Here is a 23,936-nt window from a genome sequence, read left to right as displayed (position 1 = left end):
AGACCTGATCCAGAAATCCAAGACATTTCTATAGATGTAATGGGCAATGGGTCTTCTCCAAGGTAGGGTCACATTTGGTTATACATGACCAAAACCCAATTCTGGTTGCTCAGCCAAATACTGATTTTTCCTCATGTGTCACAAATCTAGGAGGAAGGCAACCCTGAGAGGGTTCCACAGCTCCTGGGACCAGCAGGCAGTAGGCTGCTTCCATCTCTCGCCACCATCACACTTACATAAGGCTTTGAGGCCTGAAGATGCCTGCTGTACCCCCTGGCATCACTTCTGCTTTTCAGGCAGGAAGGTCCAGAAGAAGGAAAATAAAACTGCACACAGAATCCTAATCTGATGGATTCTTGTTTGCATGTTTGGTGCCAGAGCTCATCAAATAGCACATTTACACTATAATGTGCAGGGTGCACACTTCACCAACAGAGCTTTGGGCCTGTTGCATTCCAATGACAACTCTACAAATCACATCTGAATTTCAGCTCAAACATGAATCCATCAGTTCTCTATGCTGTAGTCAAGGTATGTATAGCCCTTTTATATTCATTTTTATTAGTCAACACTTCAGTTGTCAGTGACAGAAACCAAACTCCACATGGCTTAAATTTAAAAGGAATATATTGACTCATAAAATAGGATAGTCTAGCAATTGAAGGTTTCAGACATGGCTGGTTATCAGCTCTGGGGTAACCGAGTCCCAGGTAAACCACCTGGAGAAGAACTTTCTCCTCAAGTTGGTCTGACAGTTCCAGAATGAACTTTAATTGGCTCCCTTAGGTCGGTGCCTCTATTCCCCGTGACTGTGTTCAGAGGAAAGTGGTATTGTTAGGATCCAGCCTGACTCATATGCCTCATCAGGGCTAGAGCAAGGGCACCTTTATACAGTCCCATCATGGCCACATGGAATGGCAGGGGGAAGCCCCCCACCATAACATTACAGGGCACTGTAACGCGAGCGAGAAGGACGCAACCATGTATGGGCAGAAGGAGCCGGTGCCTACTACCCACAGGGGCCTTTGTTCTTGTTATAAAATTCTGTCTGCCTTGGAAAGTGAGGCCAAGCCAGGAGAGGTCCATGTGGTCCAAAGGGTCTCCTGTCTTACTGAGATGGGCTAGGCAGGGGGGAAATTTGGAAAAACATTGAAAAGTGCTTCTCAATCAGTCACCTGGAGATTGAGAACACAGGCTTGAATTCGGGAGGTTGGGGACGGCCCTGAGAGTCCTACACATGGCCTCTAGCGTGTCTTGAGTATCTCACAGCATAATAGCCAGAGTCTAAGAGGAAATGTCTTAAGAGCCATTGTACCAGGGAACAAGATGGAGGCTGCAGGCTTCTCGTGACCTTGCCTGAGAAGTCAAAGAGTCACATGAGCCATGTTTTACTGGGTACTGAGGGGCAGGCCAGATTCATCATGGACATGAACTACACAGGGTGTGCACACTGAGCAGTGTGGCTTACTCAGGGGGTCTTCTTTGGAGAACAGATACTACTACATATTTCTACAAGAGTATCAGAAATTCATGGTCCTTCTCCTGTGCTTTTCTTTTGCAAAGATCATGGCTGCCCAGCATGGATGACCCATTTATAAACACCAGGTGCTCCTCAGAGGCACATTTCCCCCAAGTTGAATCCATTGTGAACCCACAGCCATACCTAAACATTTCTCAATCCTACCTTTATCATGGGCCCGTACTCCCTCTTAAGGTATGGGTTTCCAATCCATCTTAATCAAACTGTGAAGTTCTGGGTTTATATTACAGGGCCACCATTTATTCTTTTCAACTTTTCAACCTACTCTGCTAAACACCAGGGTGTCTGTGGGTACAAAGACAAATGATCTGTGACCTCTTACTTTAAGATGGTCTGAGAACCAGGAAGTCTGTGTCCTATCAGTGTGATAAAGCTGTGCCGGCAGGGTTCTTTGACTCTGGCTGCTTTAATTCTAATAGAATTGGGGAGGAGGGCAGGAAAGGCCTCACAGAAGGAGTAACACTTGACAGAAGAAAGTTGAAAATGAAAAGAAGTTTCCCAGGTAGATCTGGGCTGACGACAGCACTGCTGTGCTTGGTGGCACATGACATAGGTGTGGGAGCAAGCGCTCCCTAGGGCTCTTCTAGTTGTGAGGACTAGAGCTCTCTGGGGTGGCTCACAAACTGGTGGAGAGGAGTGTTAGGGATGCAGGGAGGTTCACAGGGACCCTGGGATGTGTTATGCACTTTTTTTTGTCACGGGGACCAAAATACCTGACAAGAACAACGTTGAGGAGGGAAAGTTTATTTATTTTGAGCTCACAGTTTCAGAGGTCTCCATCCATGGTGGGTTGACTCCTTTGCTCTAGACCTGAGGTGTGGCAGAACACTGTGGAGGAGGGCCTGGTGGAGGAAAGCTGCTCAACATGGTAGTAGGCAGCAGGGTGGGAGAGGAACCAGGGACAAGGTACAGCCCAAGGAACTCCCCAGTGGCCTCCTTCCTTCAGCCACACCCGCCTGCCTACAGTTACAACCAGGAGTCCACTCAAATGATTAATCCATCCAATGAATCAATCCGTGGGTAAGGTTTTGGCTCTCATTATCTGATCATCTCATGTCTGTACATTCCTCAGTTGCAGAACACATGAATTTTTTTGTGGAGGGGACATTAAAGATCCAAACCATGACACCAAAAGCAGCGGAACAGACAGCTTCAGGACAAAGAGAACCAAGGAGGCACTCACAGTCACCGATGTGTCTCTTGGGGCTTCTCCACTCTGCTCTACGTACCCATTCTATTCTCCCCGCTGCTGCTGAGTCTCTGCTCCTTCCTAACTCCCATGCTCACGAGGCTTCTCAGCGGCCCCCACCTCCATCTTCCCTACCCATTGAGCTCAAGCACCCACCAGTGGCAGGGAACATGCCCTGGGGCCCTAATCCAGACTCCTGGGAGAGGCATCTGGCTGGTCCAGCTCTTCTGGTTGAGCTGACCATACCAGTCTGGTCATTAGGCAGCCCAGGAATAGACCACCAGTGGTCAGGTGCCTCCACGCGCTGTGGCACATACATTAAGGCAGAGCTTTTGAGAAGATGGCATGCATGGGCCGGGGACTGATGCATGGTCACTGGAGTGTGGCCTGTCCAGGGACCACGGCTGTGCAGGCAGTGGGTCAGATCTTGAAGAACCTTGTGGGCCATGCTGAAGCATGTAGTCTGCATCCCGTGGACCATAGTAGCCACTGAAATGCCATGAACAGTGGATGGGCTGAGCAGAAGTCAAAGCCCTCTGCTCCCTGAATCTGCATCTAGATTCCAGGCCTTCACTTCTCCCTGGCCTTCCTGCCTGCAGCCTTACTGTCCACAGAGTCCGCTTGCTTTGCTTGGGTGTGCAGACCCCAGCCCTCGGAAGGCCAGACTATGTCCTAAAGGAGTGAAGCCAGCTGGGCAAGGACCCTAACAGACTAGGGGGTGCTGCTTGCTACCTAACTGGTAGACAGTGACCTTGGAGGTCTGCTAGTCAGCACTGCCAGATCTTCATACAGGCCAGAAGAAAGTCTGGATTGTTATGTGATATCTGCAAAGTTTTAAACACTCGCAATGAATTCAAAATGTTTCAGAAACAGGTCTGGACCTTGGCTGTCACACATTTCTCTACCTTTCTAGATGACCAGTGCAATTCGACTTGCCTGGCCATTCCCTTTCCTCAGGCTCCTCCTGGGGATATCTTAAAACATCAGAAAACACTGAATTTAAGAGCAAAGCTGGCCCCACTGTCCACTTCGAGGCAGTGTGTGGGCTCGCTAAACTATTTCAGAGATTGCTTACATAGCTATGTCTGTAACTTTAAGGAAAAGCTATTTGATAAGAGTCTGCAGGTAGGGTTTATCCTGAAGCAGGAATTCAACTTTCCCAAAAAAGAACTTTCCAGAAAAGGGCTCTGAAATCTCACTGTCTGGGGTCAAATCTCAGCTCCACCATTTTCTAGCTCTGGGGTATGGGCATGTCTCTTGACCTTTCTGGGCTCCTTTCCTCAACTGTAAATTGGGGATAATAGGACCTGCTGGAGGGGTGTGGGGAGGATTCATGAATAACACATGAAAGAGCTGAGTCCAGGACTGGTCCCAGAGCAACTGCCCGGAATGAGCAGCTATTATTATTAACGCGGATCCTCATTGGGACCAATGAACACGTGTTCTACTTATCAACAGCCCCTATTGCTTCCTCACCTTCGTTGATGCTTCCTCTGGATTTTTTAAGATAAAGATGTTGATTTCCAAGAAGACATACTGATTTTTTTTTTAAGTGAAATATGTTGAGTTAACATTTTCATTGTGTTTGCAGTTTGGGGACAGGACGGAAGGCTTCACTTTGAACTCAGCTTTCACAAATCAAAGTCTCTGGGGTGAGTTTTTAAAAGGAATACTTGCTCTGCTTGGTGGCTGGGGTTCAAAGCTCTGGGGGGAAATGGTAAATGCTAGCCTTTAATTGTAAACGAAGGTAGCAGCAATAAGGATCTGGAGTCAGTAAACAAACAACTGATTCCACTGTCAGCAGTTCCCTTTTAACACCCAGTGCCTCCCATTTTATACACAGAGTGGAGTTGGTGAAGCCCATTTTGGGGAGAACTGGCTGAGGCCCTGAGTAAAGGGGACACCCATAGGCGTCTACATATCCCTCCCCTTGTCACCGAATTGTGCCTTATGAAGCTGTCACTTTGTCATATCTGTCTTGCCCTGAAGGCCAGCTCAAACCAAGGGGTTTTACCTAGAGAATTCCAGTTGTGTTTTATTTCAGGAACATAAGATTTTATCTAAGGCGCTTTCCTGAAGCTCATAATATGGCCCTCCCTCGGCATAAACTGCACACGCTTTCCATTGTTAGCACTGCTCCCGGTGCGGGTAGCAGCTCCTCAAGGCTCTGCTGGAATTATAGGCCACTTTGTTTGTGCAATAGCTCGGGAAGCTTGGCACCATTGATTTGCATCAGTGCCTCCGGAATAGCCTTTGCCTTCTCCTTAAAGATACTATCTAAACTGTGAAATTCATTAAATAGCCCCAGAAATGGATCAGGTTATTTAACACAACATCCCTAATGGCACAATATCTCAGCTGTCCACACTGATAGCGAACATTGTCTTGGATAGTGTTATCAGCCCAGGACACCCGCTATGAATATTGATCCCAAGCTTGTTATAGCCATCACTTGCCATCAGGACAGGTCAGGGTTGGAACCCACCTAGCATCAAGGCAATTTAAAGACAGCACTCAGGCAGAATTTTAATGCCTATGCTGAAGAAAACAAATCAACTCCGTGCACAGATGGAAGGTGGCTCACTGGATGTGCATGAGTGTGTTACTGGGGACGCCTGGATGTAAATACATGTGCAAGGGTGCTAAAGGTCAGACACCTCTCCAAATCATACCTGAAGGGAGGCCTCACTGCCTCCTGGTCCATTACAAAGCAGATGGCCAGAAAATGAATCCCCTCAGCCTCTCTGCCTCCACTCTTCCTTATGATTAGGGGTGGGGTTCTCTCTAGGCTGGGTGAGTAAGAGAGCATTTCTATTCCTCTGATGTTTGTGGGGGACACACCTGTGTCTCTTGTGTGTCCTCTGTTGCCAGAAGCCAAGTACTGAGCATTAGGTGAGGACAGCCTTGTGCTCCACTGAGCACACATGAGAAATGTTGGAAAAACTAAGGGCAAGGAGAATTTAACAATCATGAAAAGAAAGCATTCTTAAGGATTCACAGATTTAAAGGCTAGGGTCTCCATATGTTCTTGACTTCCTCTCTGATTTGTTGCTTCTCCTTTTTTGGCTTTTTTCCTATATTCCACACCTGTAGACTTCAAGGTGAGTCTTATCAAATAAAATATTCAGAAAAAATTTTTGAGGCTATTTGTAAGATGTACTCAGAGGATCCCTGGGAAGGCTGGGGCCTTCCTGGTTCCTCTCCTTTGGGTCTGGAATGCCAGACCACCATGCTGTGAAATTGTCTTGGGGTTTCTTCAGGGGCAGAGGAAGAGGAGGGACTCTGGGAAGCCACATTCACTCTTTCTATTCTGGAGTAACCTGATGGAGACCTATTCCTAAGTCTCCCAGCTACTCAGAAGAATCTAAGCACAACAATCCATATAATAAGGGGACCGAAAAGGGAGAAGGGGCCAGGATCAGTAGGGGAGGGACAAGAAAAAAGAGGGGGAAGGACAAGTGAGAATTGGGCGAGAAAGCGTTGTCTAAACAGAAAACGTACCCTATGTGTATTGGGGAAGGGTCTGGGTTTACGGGTCCTGGGTGCTGCCTTTTAGTTCCAGGTTGTCTTTTCTCTGGGTTTCACGAGGTGTGTGTTCCCTTGGCAGGGGGTGGGCCCGTGGGCTTGGGAAAGGCACTTCCTTTCCCCGAGCTTTAAAAGCACATCCATTTGCACTTCAGGACTGGAGCGAGCGTGAATTTCGGCAGGGCTTTAAAGTCCGCAGGGAATACAGTGGCCACCTCTGGGAGGGGCCGAGAGGTTTGAATGAGAAAAGCTACCAGGAGCGGGCCTCTCTGGACTCCTCTTCAATAACACATGGGATTAGCGGCCCCCAGCACTTTAATGAGAAGGTTTCTCCTCCTCTTCCTACTTCTTACCTGCTCAGACAATATTAATTGCCGAGTCATTGTTTGGAAACCGCATGGGGCCGGGAAGAAAGCAGCAGCAGAGTTAGAAGTAGCTGTGGGCGGAGGTCTAGGAAAGCCTCAGAATTTGCCGCTGAAATAAATGCCTAGTGCTCCGGGACTGCAAATGACAAAAGAAGGAATGTTAGCAGGGTGTGGCTGGTGAAGCCTCCCTCCGCGTTGCAGCCCGCGGCCGCGGGGCGGGGCTTGAGGGGCAGAAGGGGGCCTTTTCAACAGTCTCTCTTTGATCTTAAATTCAAACCAGACAGGTATTTTTTAACCTTTCCCTTCTTGGGGCTGGGAGAGGATGTGGGTCAGCGAAGCAGCCTATTCCCCTAGACACAATTTCTGATGCAAATGATGGTATCTGGGAAGAGCGTCCCACCGGGGGCATCAAAGCTTGTGCTAGCAGTCACATAAACTAGGGTCTCACCTGGCCCTGAGCCCGCAACCTGCCTGGCAGAGGAGGGGCCCCTACCCCAAACCCTTGCTGCTCTCTTACCCTGTTCCTCCCCTAGGTGGACGGGAAAGACACGATTTTTTTTGTGGTGCAGGATTTTACTGAAAAAACAAAAGCAAAAACAAACAAACAAAAAACCCCACTGGTCTAGCTCAGACTCTGTCATCAACTAACGGAGACCCTGGGCAGATAGATCACTGCTTACTTTGGATCTCAATTTCCTCATCTTTAAAACAGGATGATAGTCTGAGCCAGGTCACGCCCACCTCACGGGGATTCTCAAGGAATCGAAAGATCTAGAAAGTCCAAGGGCTTGGTAAACTGTAAACCGTGAGAACAGAAGGGTTTTAAAATAGGAGGCAAATGGGTCTGAAGTTATTCCTGTGGATCACAGGTGGGGCGGGAGGGGTCGTTTCCAAGTCAAAGGCAGGTGCACAGGAGAAAGCGCGCAGTTTCAAGTCAGAGGTGTTCGTGTGAATAGCGGAGATGTGCGGGGTGAAAGCTTCCCTAGCGCACTTGCAGAAGTCTCCGCGGGTGGGGCGGAGGCTCGGTATCCTCGCGGGCCGGGCGCGCGCACCGGCGCCGGCATCTCTGGCTAGCCCGGAGCAGCGCCGGTGGCTAGGGCTAGACCTGAGGCTGCTGCTAGCGCGACCTGCACGTGGCGGGGGCCTGGGCCGCGCAAGTGCCAATCCGCGCGCAGCCCCCCGGGGCTCTCTTCCCGCCCCGCCTCCCCGCTCCCCTCCCCAGCTTCACTTGGCCAAGCAAACCGGATTCGCGCTTAGAGAGCTGCGGCCGAGCTACAGCCAAGGCAAGCCAGAGCACCACCATCCCCGACCCGGCACCGCCGGGCGGCCCGCGGGCTGCGGGTATGCTGGCATGGCAGGACGGAGGGGCCAAGGCGGCTCCCTCCCACCACAAGATCTCCTTCTCGGTCCTGGATATTTTGGACCCGCAGAAGTTCACCCGCACTGCGCTCCCCGCCGCGCGCCTCGCTCCCCCGGAAGCCAAGAAAAGTTTGGCGGAGGTCGAAGCCGGGAAGGACACCAGACCTGGGAACCGGGTCCGACAGCAGGAGACCTTTGGTAAGAATGCGAGGCGATCCCAGCCCAAGTGATGTACAGGGCTTGTAAGTCGCGGGGTATGGGGTGGGGCGGCTGGAGAGCCAGGGCCTGGTGAATGGTTCCTTAACCCGCCTTCTGAAAGAGAGAAGGCGGACCGGAGCAGGTGGGACGTGTGCCCCCCATCCCCGCCTCGGAATACGGTTGAGACCGAGAGGAGGCTACCTGAATTCGGGGGCACCTGGAAACCTTATCCCCGTATACCTGTCAAGCGGGTGAGCACCACAGCTCTGATTGCTTGCAGTGAAAACTAACACCTAACCTTGCCAGGCTCACTCATTTAACAGGCATTGAATGTGCTCCTCACGTGCTAGAACCTGGACTAGGAGCTGGGATTAAGGTAATGAAAGTTTGAAATCTTTGAGGTAGATAGCATCGTTAACATCATCCCATTTTATGGATGTGAGAACTGAGGCCATGGCCTGTGTCTGGGATCTCAGTGAGTAAACAGGCGCCTATTTCTTAACACTCCAGACCCAACTGTGGACTGGGACTGGGAGCAGGGCCTCGATGATGGGAAGCTTTTAGTACTTTTTCCTGGAAACCCTTTTTGATTTAACCCCTGACATTGGTGGACACCTGAGGAAGGGTCTAGGAAAGTTTGTGGGTGGAAAGAAGGAGGAAAGACAGAAAGACTCGTACTGGCTGGGACGTGGGTATGAGATTCCCTGGAGGGATGCCCACAGTCAGGTCTCTGAGGAGGCTGAATGCCTCCCAACCTCCTGCTCCTGTCTCCAAGTTTGGTGGTGATTGTCTGGGGCCCCTGGCGCCTCTGGCGGCCGCGCTTGGCCCGGGCTACCGGCCTGGTAATTGTTCGGATCGTCTCTCGGAGGGGCCGAGCTCCCCTTCCCCCATCCCCTTGATCGATATTCTATTACTGGCGCCTGCATATCTCCTGCCCGCAGCTTGCAGGTACCGACTTCAAACCCCCTTTCCCTGTCTGATCCTAATATTGTTCGATTAAAACTTACCTTTAATAGATGACATCTATCGATCTGGCCCCGCACAAATCTGAAACTCTATTAACACGGCAGGAGAGAGAAGATGGGAAAGGGGGAATTTCACCTTAAAGCGGGGGGGGGGGGAGGTGGAGGGCTTAATAACTTCTTCTTTAATTGCTAGGAGTCCCGCACCAAAATAGGCTTCTAGGGACTGGGGAGACGCTGCCCTAAACGCACTCGACGCCTCAACGCCTCGAGGTCTTCATGTACAACCACTCCCCCAAAAGGTCACTGTTCTTTCTTGATGCGGGTTGAGTGCCATTCATTCAACAGATACTTCTTGGATGCTTACTTGGTTGCAGATTTGTAAAGGGCAACAGGACACCGTACCCCTAAATCTGCTTATGAGAATGTGCTTTCGCGAATAGCGGAGCGTGATGTGTGGAAGGGCACGGAACTGGGGGTTGTTTTAAGGGGAGAGCTGAATGCTCTCAAGAAGAGGTTTAGGGCCAGGTCGTTCCGGGCTTCTGGTAACCTCCCCCTTCTCCCTTAGATACTACTGGCCAAGGCGCCGGTCCAGCGTCCCCCCTTGAGGGTTCCGAGGCCGAAGAGGAAGAGGAGGACGCAGAGGACTCGGGACCTGCGCGCGCTCTGGTGGGCCCCGCGCGCCCCCACGAGGTCCGGGCGGCGGTGTTGGCGGGTGGAGAGAGCAAAGCGGACGGCGAAGGCGCCCTCATCGGCTGTCCCAGCTCTCCTGGTTCCCCGAGGCCTCGGCGCCGGCGAGCTGAGCCCAGCTGCGCCAAGCCGCGGCGAGCGCGCACCGCCTTCACCTACGAGCAGCTGGTGGCCTTGGAGAACAAGTTCCGGTCCACGCGCTACCTGTCGGTGTGCGAGCGTCTGAACCTAGCGCTGTCGCTCAGCCTCACTGAGACACAGGTCAAAATCTGGTTCCAGAACCGCAGGACCAAGTGGAAGAAGCAGAACCCGGGCGCCGACGGCGCGGCGCAAGGGGGCGGCGGTGCGCCTCAGCCTGGGACGCCGGGTGCGGCAGGGGGCAGCGGTACAGGAGGCAGTCCCGGACCCCCAGGCCCCGGCACTCTTTCCTTCCAGACTTTCCCCTCCTACTCCGCAGCCAACGTCCTCTTCCCGGCCGCCACCGCTGCCGCCTCCTTCCCCTTGTCCGCCACCGGGACCCCCTTCGCGCCCTTTCTGGGGCCCTCCTACTTGACCCCATTCTACGCCCCGCATCTATGAACCCGTAGTCTCCAGTGCCCGCAGTTTGGCAGGGGTTCACGAGTGATTGGCATCGTGGTATGCCCCCCCCCTCACTTTAGAGGGGCTCGGGCGTGCACGGACCGCCCCCTCCTGGTGCACAGGTGTCTGCGCGCCCCTTCCCTTCCAGCTGCGGGACTTGCCACCAGAGGGCGGGGAGAAGCTGCTTGTCGGCGAGCCGCAGCCCTTCCAGCGAAGTAGACCCCAGACTACACGCGGGCCACCAAGGGGTCGGGAAGTTTCCCGACTCCTAAAATCTCTCCGTTTCTAGACCTTGCTCTTCACTTTCCGTCAGGTTTAATGCAGTTCAAGGGCTCTCTTTTAAGAGTCAGGATATTAGGTGCTGGGCTAACCGAGTTGCCAGATGGAGAAGGGAGGGGGTGAAGACTACCAGTGCCATAGCTCACACCTAGCATGGAGTCTTCTAAGTTCCAGCCCACTCAGCAGGGAGGGGCTTTCCCTCTTCCCAGCTCAGTGCTTCCCTCGTGATACTTGGTTTTGGCTCAGATCCAGAGTCCGAACAAAGCTGGAGAGAGCGGGGCCCACGGCGCACACACTGCCGCAGCAGAGTGGTCTGTTTTGTAAAATGCATAAAACAACATCTCTAGGTCTTCATTTGAGATTCGGATTTGGGCATAGCGCTGTTTCTAACAGACCGCACAGGTTATTTTCGGGAGAATGGGTACTTTATTTTTCTGAGCAGGCCAGAAGTCTGTGGTAGGAAAAGTCCTGCAGTATTTTGGCTAGACTTGCCTGCTGAAGAAGACCGGTTGGCTGCCATGTACTGCAGGTTTTGAGAACAGCTTGGACAAGCCACAGCAGAGGTCCGTAAATAGGATAATGAAGGGAATGATGGGCCACGGAAATCATGAAATCCATGTCAGTCCGACTATTTTGATGTGCAGTGTTTGATACAAACTTAAGTCTTTTTATTTTATTTTATTTTTTTGCTACTGGGGATTGAACTCAGGGGCACTTTACCACTGAGCCCCATCTCCAGCCCTGTTTTGTATTTTATTTAGAGACAGGGTCTCACTGAGTTGCTTAGCACCTCGCTGTTGCAGAGGCTGGCTTTGAACTCGAAAACCTCCTGCCTCAGCCTCCCGAGCCGCTGGGATTACAGGCATGCGCCATCGCGCCTGGCTCGTGGACTGTTTTTTTTTTAAAGCACAAACTTAACATTTTTTGATCTTCATCTAAGATTCTGACTTGAAAATAATTCCTGTTCTAAATAGATTCTCCATGATGGTGAACCAAGCAAAAGAGGCTGGGGAAAATTTATATATATACTTACTGAGTGTAAAGGGCTACATGGAGGCTAATCTCTTGTTTGTAAAGGACTCAACTGAGGGACTTAATACCTGCGTTCTAACTGCTGCTTTTATTGTCACCCTTTAAAAATTACCTTTTCTATAAAATTTTTGCCAGTGTTGTTTGGAATACCTCTGCATTAGTGTTCTATGTGATATGATCTTGAAGCCACATCTCAGAAACCCCGGTGGCCCCAGCTCTATGCCATGTATTCTTCATTCTCACTTTGATTGCTTCAGGCCAGTTGATATCAGTATGGGGACTATTCCTTGCTATTTCTTGGTAGCCTATACCACTAGTAATTACATTTAATGAGTACTGTCTTCAAAGTAAAAGCACACTGTTTGGTAATGTGAACACTCACTCCATGATATTATAATCTTGAAATATCTAGTTCTATTATTATCAGGAAGGATAGAAAATGTTCCCCCTTTTTCCTGACTTAAATTAAGACTCTCATGAGATTTGAGAGTTTGTGTTATTTATGTGTTATTTGCTAATTAGATTTTTCCTTCTATTCTAAAGAAGAATGTCCCCAAACAAAACATTATGACTTTCTAAAGGACAGTTGGTGCCAGATGAGATTAAAAATGCAATTACTGTAATTGAGAATATAATTTCTATTAACTTCACATATGGGTAAATGCTCTTCCAATAACTATTTGTTGGCTTCTCAAAAGCAACATTCCATGCCTAGGAACCAGCAATTCAAGCACATGGAGGCCAGATCTGTATTTTCTGTAATAAGTGGGAAGCATTTCATTCCAGTCCTCTCAGGTACCAGAATCCGACTGCAGCTGAAGAGAGGGAGTGGAGAGGGAGGGAGGTGTGTCTGTGTGCAGACTGTTCTCCCTTCCACAAATGGTCACAGAGTGGTCCTTGAGGTGTGTGACTTTCAACTTCTGCTGCTTTAACATTAGGGTTTGGCTTTGCAATCAAATCCTTAGACTCATTCTATTGGTGTGTCAGCCTAATAAATTCTTTTTTGTAATGCTTTCTTGTTTATTTCTTGCTCTCTATTGGTAAACCCTCCCTTCTTTTTTGGAGGTACTGAGGACTGAAACCAGAGGCACCCTATCACTGAGCTACATCCCTAGGCATCCCCCCAACCCCTCCACTGCTCCTGCTCCTTTTAAAATTTTGAGACAGGATATTGCTAAGTTGCAGAGGCTGGCCTTGAACTTGCCATCTCCCGCCTCAGCCTCTGGAGTAGCTGGGATTACAGGCATGCTCCACCAAGCCTGGCACTATTTAATAACCTTATGATTATTAAATATTATTATTATTATTATCAGAGGATCTATATATGTACTTCTCTCCCACCAGCTAGCACTCACAGAGTTCTTTCTTAAACCACCTTTCTGGACTGCAGCTAGATACACACAGAATAGCTACTTTTGCATGCAGTTTATACAGACATGCATTAGGGCCATTTTTGTAGCAAAAGTAAAGCAAGATCACAGATTTTTTAATTAGATTACCATGTTTGTCATTTTAAAAATAACTCTTCAGAACTGATTTGACTAGTTTTTAAATTTTTGAGTAATACAAGAAATACTTCAATAAATGCCAAATGCATTTATTTATTTATTTATTTATTTTTATTATTTATATATTTGGTACTAGAAATTGAACCCAGGGATGATTTACACTCAGCTGCATCCCCAGCCCTTTCTATTTTTTATTTTGAGACAGGGCCTTGCTAAGTTCCTGAGGTTGGCCCCTAACTTGCAATCCTCTTGCCTCAACTCCCCAAGTGGCTGGGATTATAGGCATGTGCCACTGTGCCCAGTCCTAGGTGCACTTAAAATTCTAATTTCATCCTATGGTCAGTGACATGGATTCAGGGAAAGAAAAAGTGTCTTAGACATGGAGGAAAGCTTCTCAGGTGACAAGGGGACAGGATAGTGAAGGCCCTAGTGTCAGGTAGCAGCTTCACTCTGAGCGACACCCCGACACTTCCTGGTTCACAAGGATTAAAGTTGAGGTGGGAGATTGTGGTGCCCACAATGTGGCTGGCCCCAGCCAGGCTGGTCGAGCCTCTTCCACCCTTCAAGGCATACATGACTTTGGCAAGTTACTGATGTCCTTGTGCCTCAGTGTCTTCACCATAGGCCTACCTCAGAGGACAATGGACCGGACCTGAGAGGTTACATGGAAATCACTTAGCTTAGTGTCCAGTGGGATGATGGTAGTTGTCATTCCAGCCAAAGCCAGAAAAGACCTTAAAGAAGCTCTACGTAACCCAACAATCTTGCTTAAACAAACAAAAAAAATTTTGCAGCATAATAAGCATTCGGAAAACTGAATATATCAGATGTATACAGCGTTGTGTGTTTTTCTTTTTTTTTCACTTTTTTTATTATTAGTTGTTCAAAACATTACAAAGCTCTTGACATATCATATTTCATACATTTGATTCAAGCAGATTATGAACTCCCATTTTTACCCCGTATACATATTGCAGATTCACATTGGTTACACATCCACTTTTTTACATACTGCCATACTAGTGTCTATTGTATTCTGCTGCCGAGTTGTGTGTTTTTCATACTTGGGCTACACCTGTATAACCAGCATTCAGATCAAGGAATGGTGTGTCACCAGTGCCCCAGTGTCTCTTGTGTCCCCAGGTATGATTACCCTTCCCAAAGGCAGCCACTCTCCTGATTCCCAACTGCAGAGAGTATGTGTGTCTAGTTTATCTTTTAATTCTACAACTGGGATCATATACTGTATACTATTTTTTTGTGTGTCTGGCTTTTTTTCGCCTGACATATTGATGAATTTCCTCTGTTCTTTTGTTTAGTTGTAGATTCTTCATTCTAATTACTAATGCTGTTTTTCATATTTCATAAAAACACAACTTATTTATCTACTCTACTGTTGGTGGGTAATTGCGTATTTTCTGGTTCAGGGCTCTTACAGCTCAACTGTCTTATAGGTGTCTTTTTGGTAAATGCATCTTCATAATCCCCAGGTAATAAACCTAGGAGGGGAATTACTGTGCATATGTAAGTCTAGCTTTAGTAGATACCACCAAACACTTTTCCATTGCAGTTTTAGCAATTTTCATCCCCATCTGCAGTGAATGAGAGTCCAGGTGCTCCGCACCCTCCCAGCACTTTGGATTGCCCACCTCTTTCTCTCCAATGATTATTTTTTTTTCAAGCCAGTTCTTTTTTTAGTTGTCGATGGACCTTTATTTTTTACTTATTTATATGCGGGGCTTGGAATGAAACCCAGTGCCTCACACATGCTAGGCAAGCACTCTACCACTGATCCGCAGCCCCAGCCCTCTCTGAGGATTCTGTAGTACACATTTGGCTTTAATATTCATTTCCTGGGAAGATACCATGCTGACTATACCTCCAGAGTTCTCTGGGCCATTTGGTATTTGTTTTGGTAAAGAGTCTGGCCATGTGTCTTACCTAATCCCTTTACTGGTAAAATAAACTGACTCTTCGACAGGAAGTGATTTGCCCAAGATCGCACAACTAGTAAGAAAAAGAACAGAACCTGAAATCCAGGCCTGGTGACTCCAAGGTGATCTAAATTAGGTGTGGGGCCACCAATCATATGTAAAATATTTGGTTACATATCTTCAAATAATCCAGGAGCCGTTTGGGCATTTCGTGGCCAAGGCAAAGCATCAGTACTGGATTGAAAGGGTATTCCATTGTTTGCTCTTTCTGTGTTAATTCCATGTTTAAAATGTTGAGGAACCATCTAGCTGTTTTTGGCAGTACTGCCCTGTCTTTTCCGCCAGCAGTGTGTGAGGATCTCCAGTTCTCCACATGCTGACAACACCTGCTATTTTCTCTATGCCTTTTATTAAATCAAAACCATCCTAGCAGATGGGAAGTGGCCTCTGGTGGTTCTGATTTGTATTTCCCTAATGCTGCAGTTTGTCTCTTGAACGCCCCCCTCAGGCCCACCTGTGAAGATCTGCACACCAGCCTGGGGCCTTATTGAGAAGGGGTGGAGCCCTTAGGAGGCGCAACCTCAGAGAAAGAAGTTGGATCACGGGGGTGTGCTCTTAAAGAGGGTACGGAGACCCGAACCCTTTCCCCTTTCTTTCTCTTAGCTTTATATTTTGGTTTCTGGCCACCATGAGGAAACAGGCCACATACTCCCACTATGATGTTCTGTGTCCCCACAAGTCCAGCAGAGCCGGAGCCAAATGACCATGGACTGCTATGTCTGAAACTGTGATACAACACAAACCTGTTCCCTTACTGAGTTAATTGCCACAGGTTTTTGTTACAGTAATGGAAAGCTAACTGCCATACACATTGACCGAGGACTCTGAGGTCTTCACATGTGCTTCAGGCCATTTGTCTGTCTTCTTGGGAGAAAATCCATTGGAGACCTTTTAGTCATCTTCTAATTGGGTAATTTGTCCTGTTGCATTTTAAAAGCCCTTTATACGTCCAAAACATTTATATCCCCACCCCTGTTTCTTTTGCGCCTTAAAATATGTGTATGGTCCCAAGACCCCTCCTCCCTTCCCTCATTTCCTGAGCACCAACTGAGAAATCAAGTGCGTGAAGGTCACAGATAGGTGCTCAGTTGGTGCCAGTGTGAAGAAAGTGCCATGTTTTTTTTTTTTTTTTTTTTTTTGTCAGCTGTTTCTGTACAAAGAATCATTGTCCTTAGCACTGATGTCATTTGGAATTCAGGCTGGAAACAAACGGGCTACTATTTCCACCTTTGCCAGGTTTGTCACATACAGACCTGGTTTGTGTTCGGAAAGGTCGCGACGGCATTTCATGCCCCCAGAGCCTGGCAAAACATTACTGACAAAGGAGTTCAAGCTATTGCCAAGACAAGGTCAGCGCTGTCTGTCAGTCCTTGGCTTCTATCAGGGTTTCCTAAAGGCAGGAAGTGGAACTACCTTCAGTGGTTTAGAGAACGCTGCCTTCCTGGGTGTGGGCTTCCATGTGTCTGTGCAATATGAACCCACGTAATTGGATCCACTAGTTTAGAATTTCTTTTCAATTCAACAAGATGAGCATACTGTGTTGGAGTAAGAACTCCAAGGTAGGACAGAGGTGCTAGGGTGTTTTGTCCTGACTCTCTCTTTAGAAGCTTCAATACTTAGTGACCACCCCTGTGGCAGCACCTGGGCCCTAGATGTGAGTGCTTATTCAGGGCTGTGACAGAGCCCACACAATCCTCTTCATTTTCTGTGTGCCAGGCACAGTGCTAGGCCCTGGGGACACAGTGGAAAGCAAGAACAACCTGGTCCTTGCCCTCTGGTCCTTCCCGTGGATGGAGTCCCATGGCTCTTTGGCATTTTTAGTCTCATATTTTTGCAATAAAAAATAATGAGCCTTCATCCTCAAGATATGTATGTATTTAAACTGTATACATACACTACAGTGCTAACAGATGGTCTCACTGCAAATTTGAGATTATACCACATACGTAGAATTTTTAACCTTTTCTTCTTGCACATCCATATTTCACTTTATACCCCTTCCTCTCTTCTTGGAGATTGGTGTCCTGGCAGACAGGCTAATTCCCTGATGCTTGGCTTTTCTCTGCCTGGGAGTCCAGATCTCTGGCAGTGAAGAGCTCATACCAGGTGCTAACCTGTTCTGATTGGTATTGTGTTGCTGTCCCCTTGTTCCACATGGGAATCTCCCCAGCCCTGGAGATTCATCCATGTGTTTGGCAGGTCTGTTATCTCTTATTCCCCAGTATGCTGGTATTCAATCAGTGGCTGATAAATGATGGAAATTTGCTTTCACTTTCTGGTTAGTCTGATTTCATTTTATTCTTTGATATTAGGGATAGTTCTATTCTTCAGCAATGTTTTCAAAAGTCCTGATGATAAGGCTCGGGGTTGTAGCTCAGTGGTAGAGGACTTGCTGAGCACATGTGAGACACTGGGTTCAATCCTCAGCACCACATACATAAACAAACAAACAAATAAATATATTGTGTCCATCCACAACTAAAAAACAAAAAAAGGAGGGAAAAGAGGGAAAAAAAAAGTCTGGCTGGGCATGGTGGCGCACACCTGTAATCCTAGCAGCTCAGGAGGCTGAGGCAGGAGAATTATGAGATCAAAGACAGCCTCAGCAACTTAGGGAGTCCCTAAGCAATTTAGGAAGACCCTGTGTCAAAACAGGCTGGGGATGTGGCTTAATGGTTTAGCATCCCTGGGTTCAATCCCCAGTACCAAAATGAATAAATAAATACAACATGTCTGGATGATAAATCTTTTGAATTCAAAATCATTTGAAAGACCCTCCCACATTAATAAAGAAGTTGTTTTAACATTGGAAACATTCTTCCTTTATGAGCAGTTTTGAATGGATTTGGCATAGCAATAAGAAGTAATTTCTTGGGCCGGGGCTGGGGCTCAGTGGTAGAGTGCTTGCCTAGCATGTGTGAGGCACTGGGTTCGATCCTCAGCACCACATATAAATAAATAAAGTAAAGGTACATTGACAACTAAAAAATATTTTTTAAAAAGAAGTAATTTATCTCTTTTAGTTACCCTAGACTAAAAAACAATAAAATTGAAATATTTAGAAAAATGATCATCACAACAACAAGATATGGCTACTATCAATTTCTGCACTATCTCACTGAGAGGCTGGCCCCCGCCCACAGGCCACACACTGGGCCCTCAGCTTTGCTGTCTTCCCAGCCCTGGCGTGAGATGTCTTTGCCTTGACAGGGCTGTAGGCCAGTTCTTTGAGCCAGCACTCTCCCTCTAGGACTTTATCCTATAGATATACCTGCACGATATGTCAGAGACAAGGATACCTAGTATGACACGGTCATAGGAAGATTGGAAATTGCCCAAGTGTCCAACAATCTGGGGCTATTAACATACCTATAAACAAAAACGAGATAGTTCTCCTCGTCACATTGACCCAGACAGAGTCGGGCATATTAAAGGCAAGGTACAAAGAGCACACATAACCTGCTATCTTGGGTGAAGAAAACAATGACTATATTTATTTCTTTTGCGTGAAGAACCACTGGAAGGATATAAGAAAACAATATCAAGGGTTGCGGGTGAGAGTGGACTGAGTGGGTTGGAGCAGAGAAGGGACTTCCCAGGTGCGCTTTCTGATTTACCTTGATTTGTGAAGGAAGCAAGTGTATTATTCACAAAACAAAAAGAAAAAGTTGCCTGGGACAGAAAATGTCAAAGAGGAAAGTGGTGCTGGAATTTAAGGTAGAATGTTCTAGCATCAACCTTTGGAAATCTGGAAGGGAACTGCAGCTCTCTTTTGATGATCTGGCCGGTGGGGCACTGGGCTACCTCCTGAGATGGAACTCAAGCTTCCTTGGGAGGTAACAAGACAGGTGTTACTAAAATCTGGCCAGTAGCAAAAGAAGGCCAAATTGAGGTGAAGCTGGCAATGTGGACTTCCCTCCTCCAAGGAGCAGCAGAAGGGACTCCACGTAGGAGCAGGTTCCTGAGCTACCCTTTCCACACTTCCTCCAACAGATCAAAACAGTTTCATTTTCTAAATAAAATTACTCCAGCAGGATCCTAGTAATAAGACATCATTGCCTTTTTATTTTATTTTTTCATTTTTTTGGTACAGGGGATTGAACTCAGGGCACTCGACCACTGAGCCACATCCGCAGCCCTATTTTGTATTTTATTTAGAGACAGGGTCTCATTGAGTTGCTCAGTGCCTCACCATGGCTGAGGCTGGCTTTGAACCTGTGATCCTCCTGCCTCAGCCTACCGAGCTGCTGGGATTATAGGTGTGTCATCATTGCCTTTTTAAGGGGCACATTTTAAGCTTTTAAAAATATACATGTTATGTTGAGATTTCAATAAGAATCTCTGTAGAAGAAGATTCAAAATTGGATGATACTCATGCGGACTTGCAATAGAACTTTTACTCATCACTATAAATAAAATTAATAACAGCATCATGGATTGAGCTGCTAGGTGGCTCCAAAGTGGCTGGGTGTTTTAGAAGTGCTGCATCTATTGTGATCTTCAGAACAACCCATGTTACAGGGCACATGAGCCTCAGGATCTCAGGTGACCCAGCAGAACTATCTGACTGAAGACTCTGCTTGCCCACCACCACAAGACTTGGAGTTCAGTGCTCTGGCATCTAGTCAATACCTTCCTTAGAATACTGACCATAGTCAGACTCATGCCAGTCTAGCTGAACACAGCATTTACCTGCCTCAACTCACAAGGCAGGAGCTGCAACTTATTTGGTGTCTTTGATTCTTCTGGGAGCTCTGCACAGTGCCCAGTGAATTGGAAGACAGTGTAAAAATAGTTCAAAGTTGAATTAAAAATGGGGAGATCAACATATTGGACATCATCTGGTGCTCTATGGTATGTTTAAACTAATATAGAAGTCAGAAAACATGGTAATTTGTTTAATCAATGAAATAAGTCAAACAAGATATCAGGAAACAATATAATTTCTCATCTTTAATGATTTAATTCGTCTTCATCACTGAATGCTTTGGGGAAAATCCAGGGCAAAAGAAGGACAAGGACACATATCATTATTAAGGATGGGACAGACACAAATGCAGAGCTTATTGGTGACCCAAATATCAGGACTGGCTTTGCTGTCCATGGCATGATTTTGTAAAATGGTACATTGACTCAGCAAAATTCTGAGCAGCCATGTGTGGTGGTACACACCTGTAATCCCAGTGACTCATGATGCTGAAGCAGGGGGTAGTGTAGGTTTGAGGCCAGCCTGGGAAACTAAGCAAGGCCCTGTTTCAAAATAAAAAATAAAGAGGACTCAGGTATAACTCAGTGGTATAGTACCTCTGGGTTCAATTCCTTGTAACAAACAAACAAACAACAAACAAAAAATTCTGAGGACAAAATTGCAAACGTCTTCAGCAAAGATAAAATGGCTTATAATACCATATTATATTTATTTAATGACATTTAACTTTGTAATTAAAAGAATATTAAAACTACATTTATTAATGAGGGAAAAAAGTCTGAGTTATTTTCAATGAATGAATCATGGAATTTAAAAGATTTTAAAAATTAGAGTCCCAATTAAAAAGATTCAGAATTAAAATCCTCAAAAGAAAAGTAATAAAAGTAATCCAAGCTTCCAAATCCAGAGTTAGCCTTCACTTCATGGAATCAATAAAAAATTGTTGCAAAATACTCTGAGCCTCTGAGTACCTAAGCTGATAAGGGTGTCAATATTTAACTAGTATTTGAAGCTTATCTTATTTTTAAATTAATGAATGATATAATATTTTCTAAATAAACATTGCTGCTGATTATTTTTCTGTTTCTTTTGTTTTGGTACTGGCAATTAAACCAGGGGTGCTTTACCACTGAGCTACATTCCCACACCTTTTTATTTTTTTTATTTTGAGGCAGGGTCTCTTAAGTATGGGTCCTCCTAAGTTGCTGAGGCTGACCTTCAACTTGCCATCCAGCCATTCCCCAGTCACTGGGAGGCATGTGCCATCAGACATGGCATCCCACTACTTTAAATTTTTGTCTATCATTTTTCTTTAACTTTTTTGAATTTTAGTCTAAATTCTTGCTTTGGATTGTCTCAAACATGGAACCTGACGAGTGGAATAGCTGGCTTCTCAACTGTCCTAGCACTGGCAGGGCCTTTTATCTTGGAATCTTGCTTTTCTTTTAAAAGTGGTAGATTCTGGGGCTGGGAGTAGAGCTCAGTGGAACAGCATGTGCTTAGCATAGTGAGGCCCTGAGTTCCCAGTACCAAAAACCAAAACAAAACCAAAAAAGATGGGTGGTGGTATATACCTGTTAAAGAGCTCAGTGGTGGAGGGCTTGCCTAGTACGCAGGAGGCCCCTGGGTTCAATCCCCAGCACTACAAAGGAAAAAAAAAAAAACTTAAATCTTTAAATTGGGTGCAGTGGTGCATGCCTGAAATCCCAGCTACTTCAAAGGTTGAAGTGGGAGGATCACAAGTTTGAGGTCCACCTGAGCTACACAGTAAGACACTGTCTTTGAAAACAGGGCTGGGGATATAACTCAGTGGTAGAGTGCTTGCCTTACCTAGCATGTTCTAGGCCTTGCGTTTGATCCCTAGTGCAGAGGTCGGGGCTTTATGGTTCTTTTCAGCTTTAAAAATCTATTATGCAATTACATCTCTCTTTTTAAAATTTTTTAAAAATGTTTATTTTTTAGTTTTTTAGGTGAACACAATATCTTTATTTTGTTTTTATGTGGTGCTGAGGATCGAACCCAGTGCCTCACGCATGCCAGGCGAGCACGCTACCACTTGAGCCACATCCCAAGCCCTGCAATTACATCTCTAATGCACATGTTTGGAATAATGTATTTATTATTTTTCAATATTATTTAATATTAAGAAGTAGTTGACTTTTACAGTTGCACAAACTGAATCACTTTTTAAATGTTGCAGTTGAACTGATTCAAATAGGCCTCACCTCTTGCTTGGTGACCTGAACTGACCTCCTCCTTTTCTTTTCTAGAATTTTCTGTTCTGTCCCTATCCTGTCTTCCAGGTATATATTGTCTTCCAGTTATAGCCACCCAACTCCCAAGACTCTCACAGGCTCTCTTCCAGGTCTCACGCCCCAAGCTAAGAATTCATCCATTGTCATCTCTCTAGCACACGACTTTATAAACTTATCTGGCCCATGTGACATTCTTTTGGCACATGATAGTCTTTCAGCATGTGACAGTCATTCAACAAGGACAAGTAGGGAAATGTTAATGGACAACAGTGTTTTAAAACTATCCACCTCCTTCAAGTCTCTAAGGCTTTGATCTAAATGGCTGTTACTCTCTAGGGTTGGGAGGGCTTTGGGTGCCTGGGCTTTTAGAATCCAAGGACCATACTTCCATAGTCACCTGTTCTGCCAAGGGGGAAAAAGATGAACAGTGACAAGAGTAAAATAACAATTCCTATGTGAAGTGACGCAGAGATGTATTGGAAGGCTGTAAAAATCCTGCAAGACAGGCTCTCCCTTCAAGAAACTGCAGTCTGGTTGGGCAGAAAACACAGATAGACGGGTGGGTAGATAGAGCTAGAGAGACATTAGAAGGTGAATAAGGACTGCAGGCAGGAGGTGAGAAGTGGACAGAAGCAGAGAGAGGAAGCAAAGGAGGAGACCCTGCAGCTGCAGAGTAGGGCGGGTCTCACAGGGGGAAGGACAGAGCTGTGGCTAGACTTCTACGGTGAAGTTCAGCTTCAGGGAAGAGGAAACAGATTTTCCTGGAAGGTTCATTCTCCTATTAGGACAGTATTTTGACTGAAAAATTCCTGAGTCTGTCTAGTTCCGTTCCTAGTCCAGATGTCAGTTCAGAACTTGCCCCAGCTGTCCCTCTCTCACTCTCCTCACCGCTTTGCTTAACTTGCTCCTGCCAGATCCCTGCCATTGAGGACTGGAGGTGACTTACTCTGTCCCTGACATAACTGCCTAACATTTTTAGGGTGAATATACTTTGCCAAACAAAATTGCTCCCACTGGGTAAATAATCACCAAAACTTATTTTCTGAGGCTTATTATCAGATTTCCTTCTTGGTTGTCAGTGTGGATTTTCTAAATGATAAAAATACGAAGCCCAAGTATATGCAGACTATGATAATAACAAATAACAACAAGGTGGGTGATGAAGGAAAAGCAAGAAGTCTGTTTAACCTGTAAATTATTTTTCTGGTCCTCAGTAATTGACTGTTGTCTATTCTTGATCTGCAGCTTTTTCAGATGGTCAAAATTGCAAGATTTTTGTTCACATCTGTTGAAGGAACATTTTCTGATTGTCTCTCTTCCTGTAAGTCTCACATGGTCTCACCTCATGTGAAACTCCACGCAGAATCAGGCACCTGGACATGCAAGGGACATTGGTTGAATGAACTGATGGAAGTAATTTAGATCTTAGGTGGTATCTGCTATGAGGGTGGGTCTTTATCTCTCCAGGTTTTATGGTTCCTATAGACTTAATTGCTGGAATCTATTAAGTTTCAAAAGCTCAAACATCTTTATCATGCACGCTGCTTTCTTGGATATTTCTACACTGCACAAACAATGCATATGAGTAGAGCGGTTTTGTTTATTGGTGGAATAAAAGCAACTTTTGAGTGCGGGTTGTTCTATCCAGCCTACAACTAAGCTAAAATAACAACAGCTGCAGAGAAATCATAAAACACTATTATGTTCTTTGTACCTATTTCTGATAAGAGAGAAGAGATAAAACCCAGACATT

General features: G+C 46.3%; 1 protein-coding gene across 1 annotated transcript; it reads left to right on the top strand.

Moving 5' to 3' along the window:
* The first annotated feature begins 7,962 nt into the window (after window positions 1-7,962).
* Window positions 7,963-10,407, top strand: Nkx1-2 (NK1 homeobox 2). The gene is made up of 2 exons (XM_046448731.1): window positions 7,963-8,176; window positions 9,707-10,407. Exons 1-2 carry the CDS (start codon window positions 7,963-7,965, stop codon window positions 10,405-10,407), a joined length of 915 nt encoding a protein of 304 aa, XP_046304687.1.
* The last annotated feature ends 13,529 nt before the right edge of the window (window positions 10,408-23,936 follow it).

This window comes from Marmota monax, unplaced genomic scaffold (genome assembly GCF_021218885.2).
Source record: "Marmota monax isolate L192 unplaced genomic scaffold, Marmota_monax_Labrador192_F-V1.1 WCK01_AAM20220418_F8-fsc00076, whole genome shotgun sequence".
Taxonomy (NCBI): Eukaryota; Metazoa; Chordata; class Mammalia; order Rodentia; family Sciuridae; genus Marmota; species Marmota monax.
Note: the sequence above shows the minus strand (reverse complement) of the source record. Positions and strands in the feature narration are given on the sequence as shown.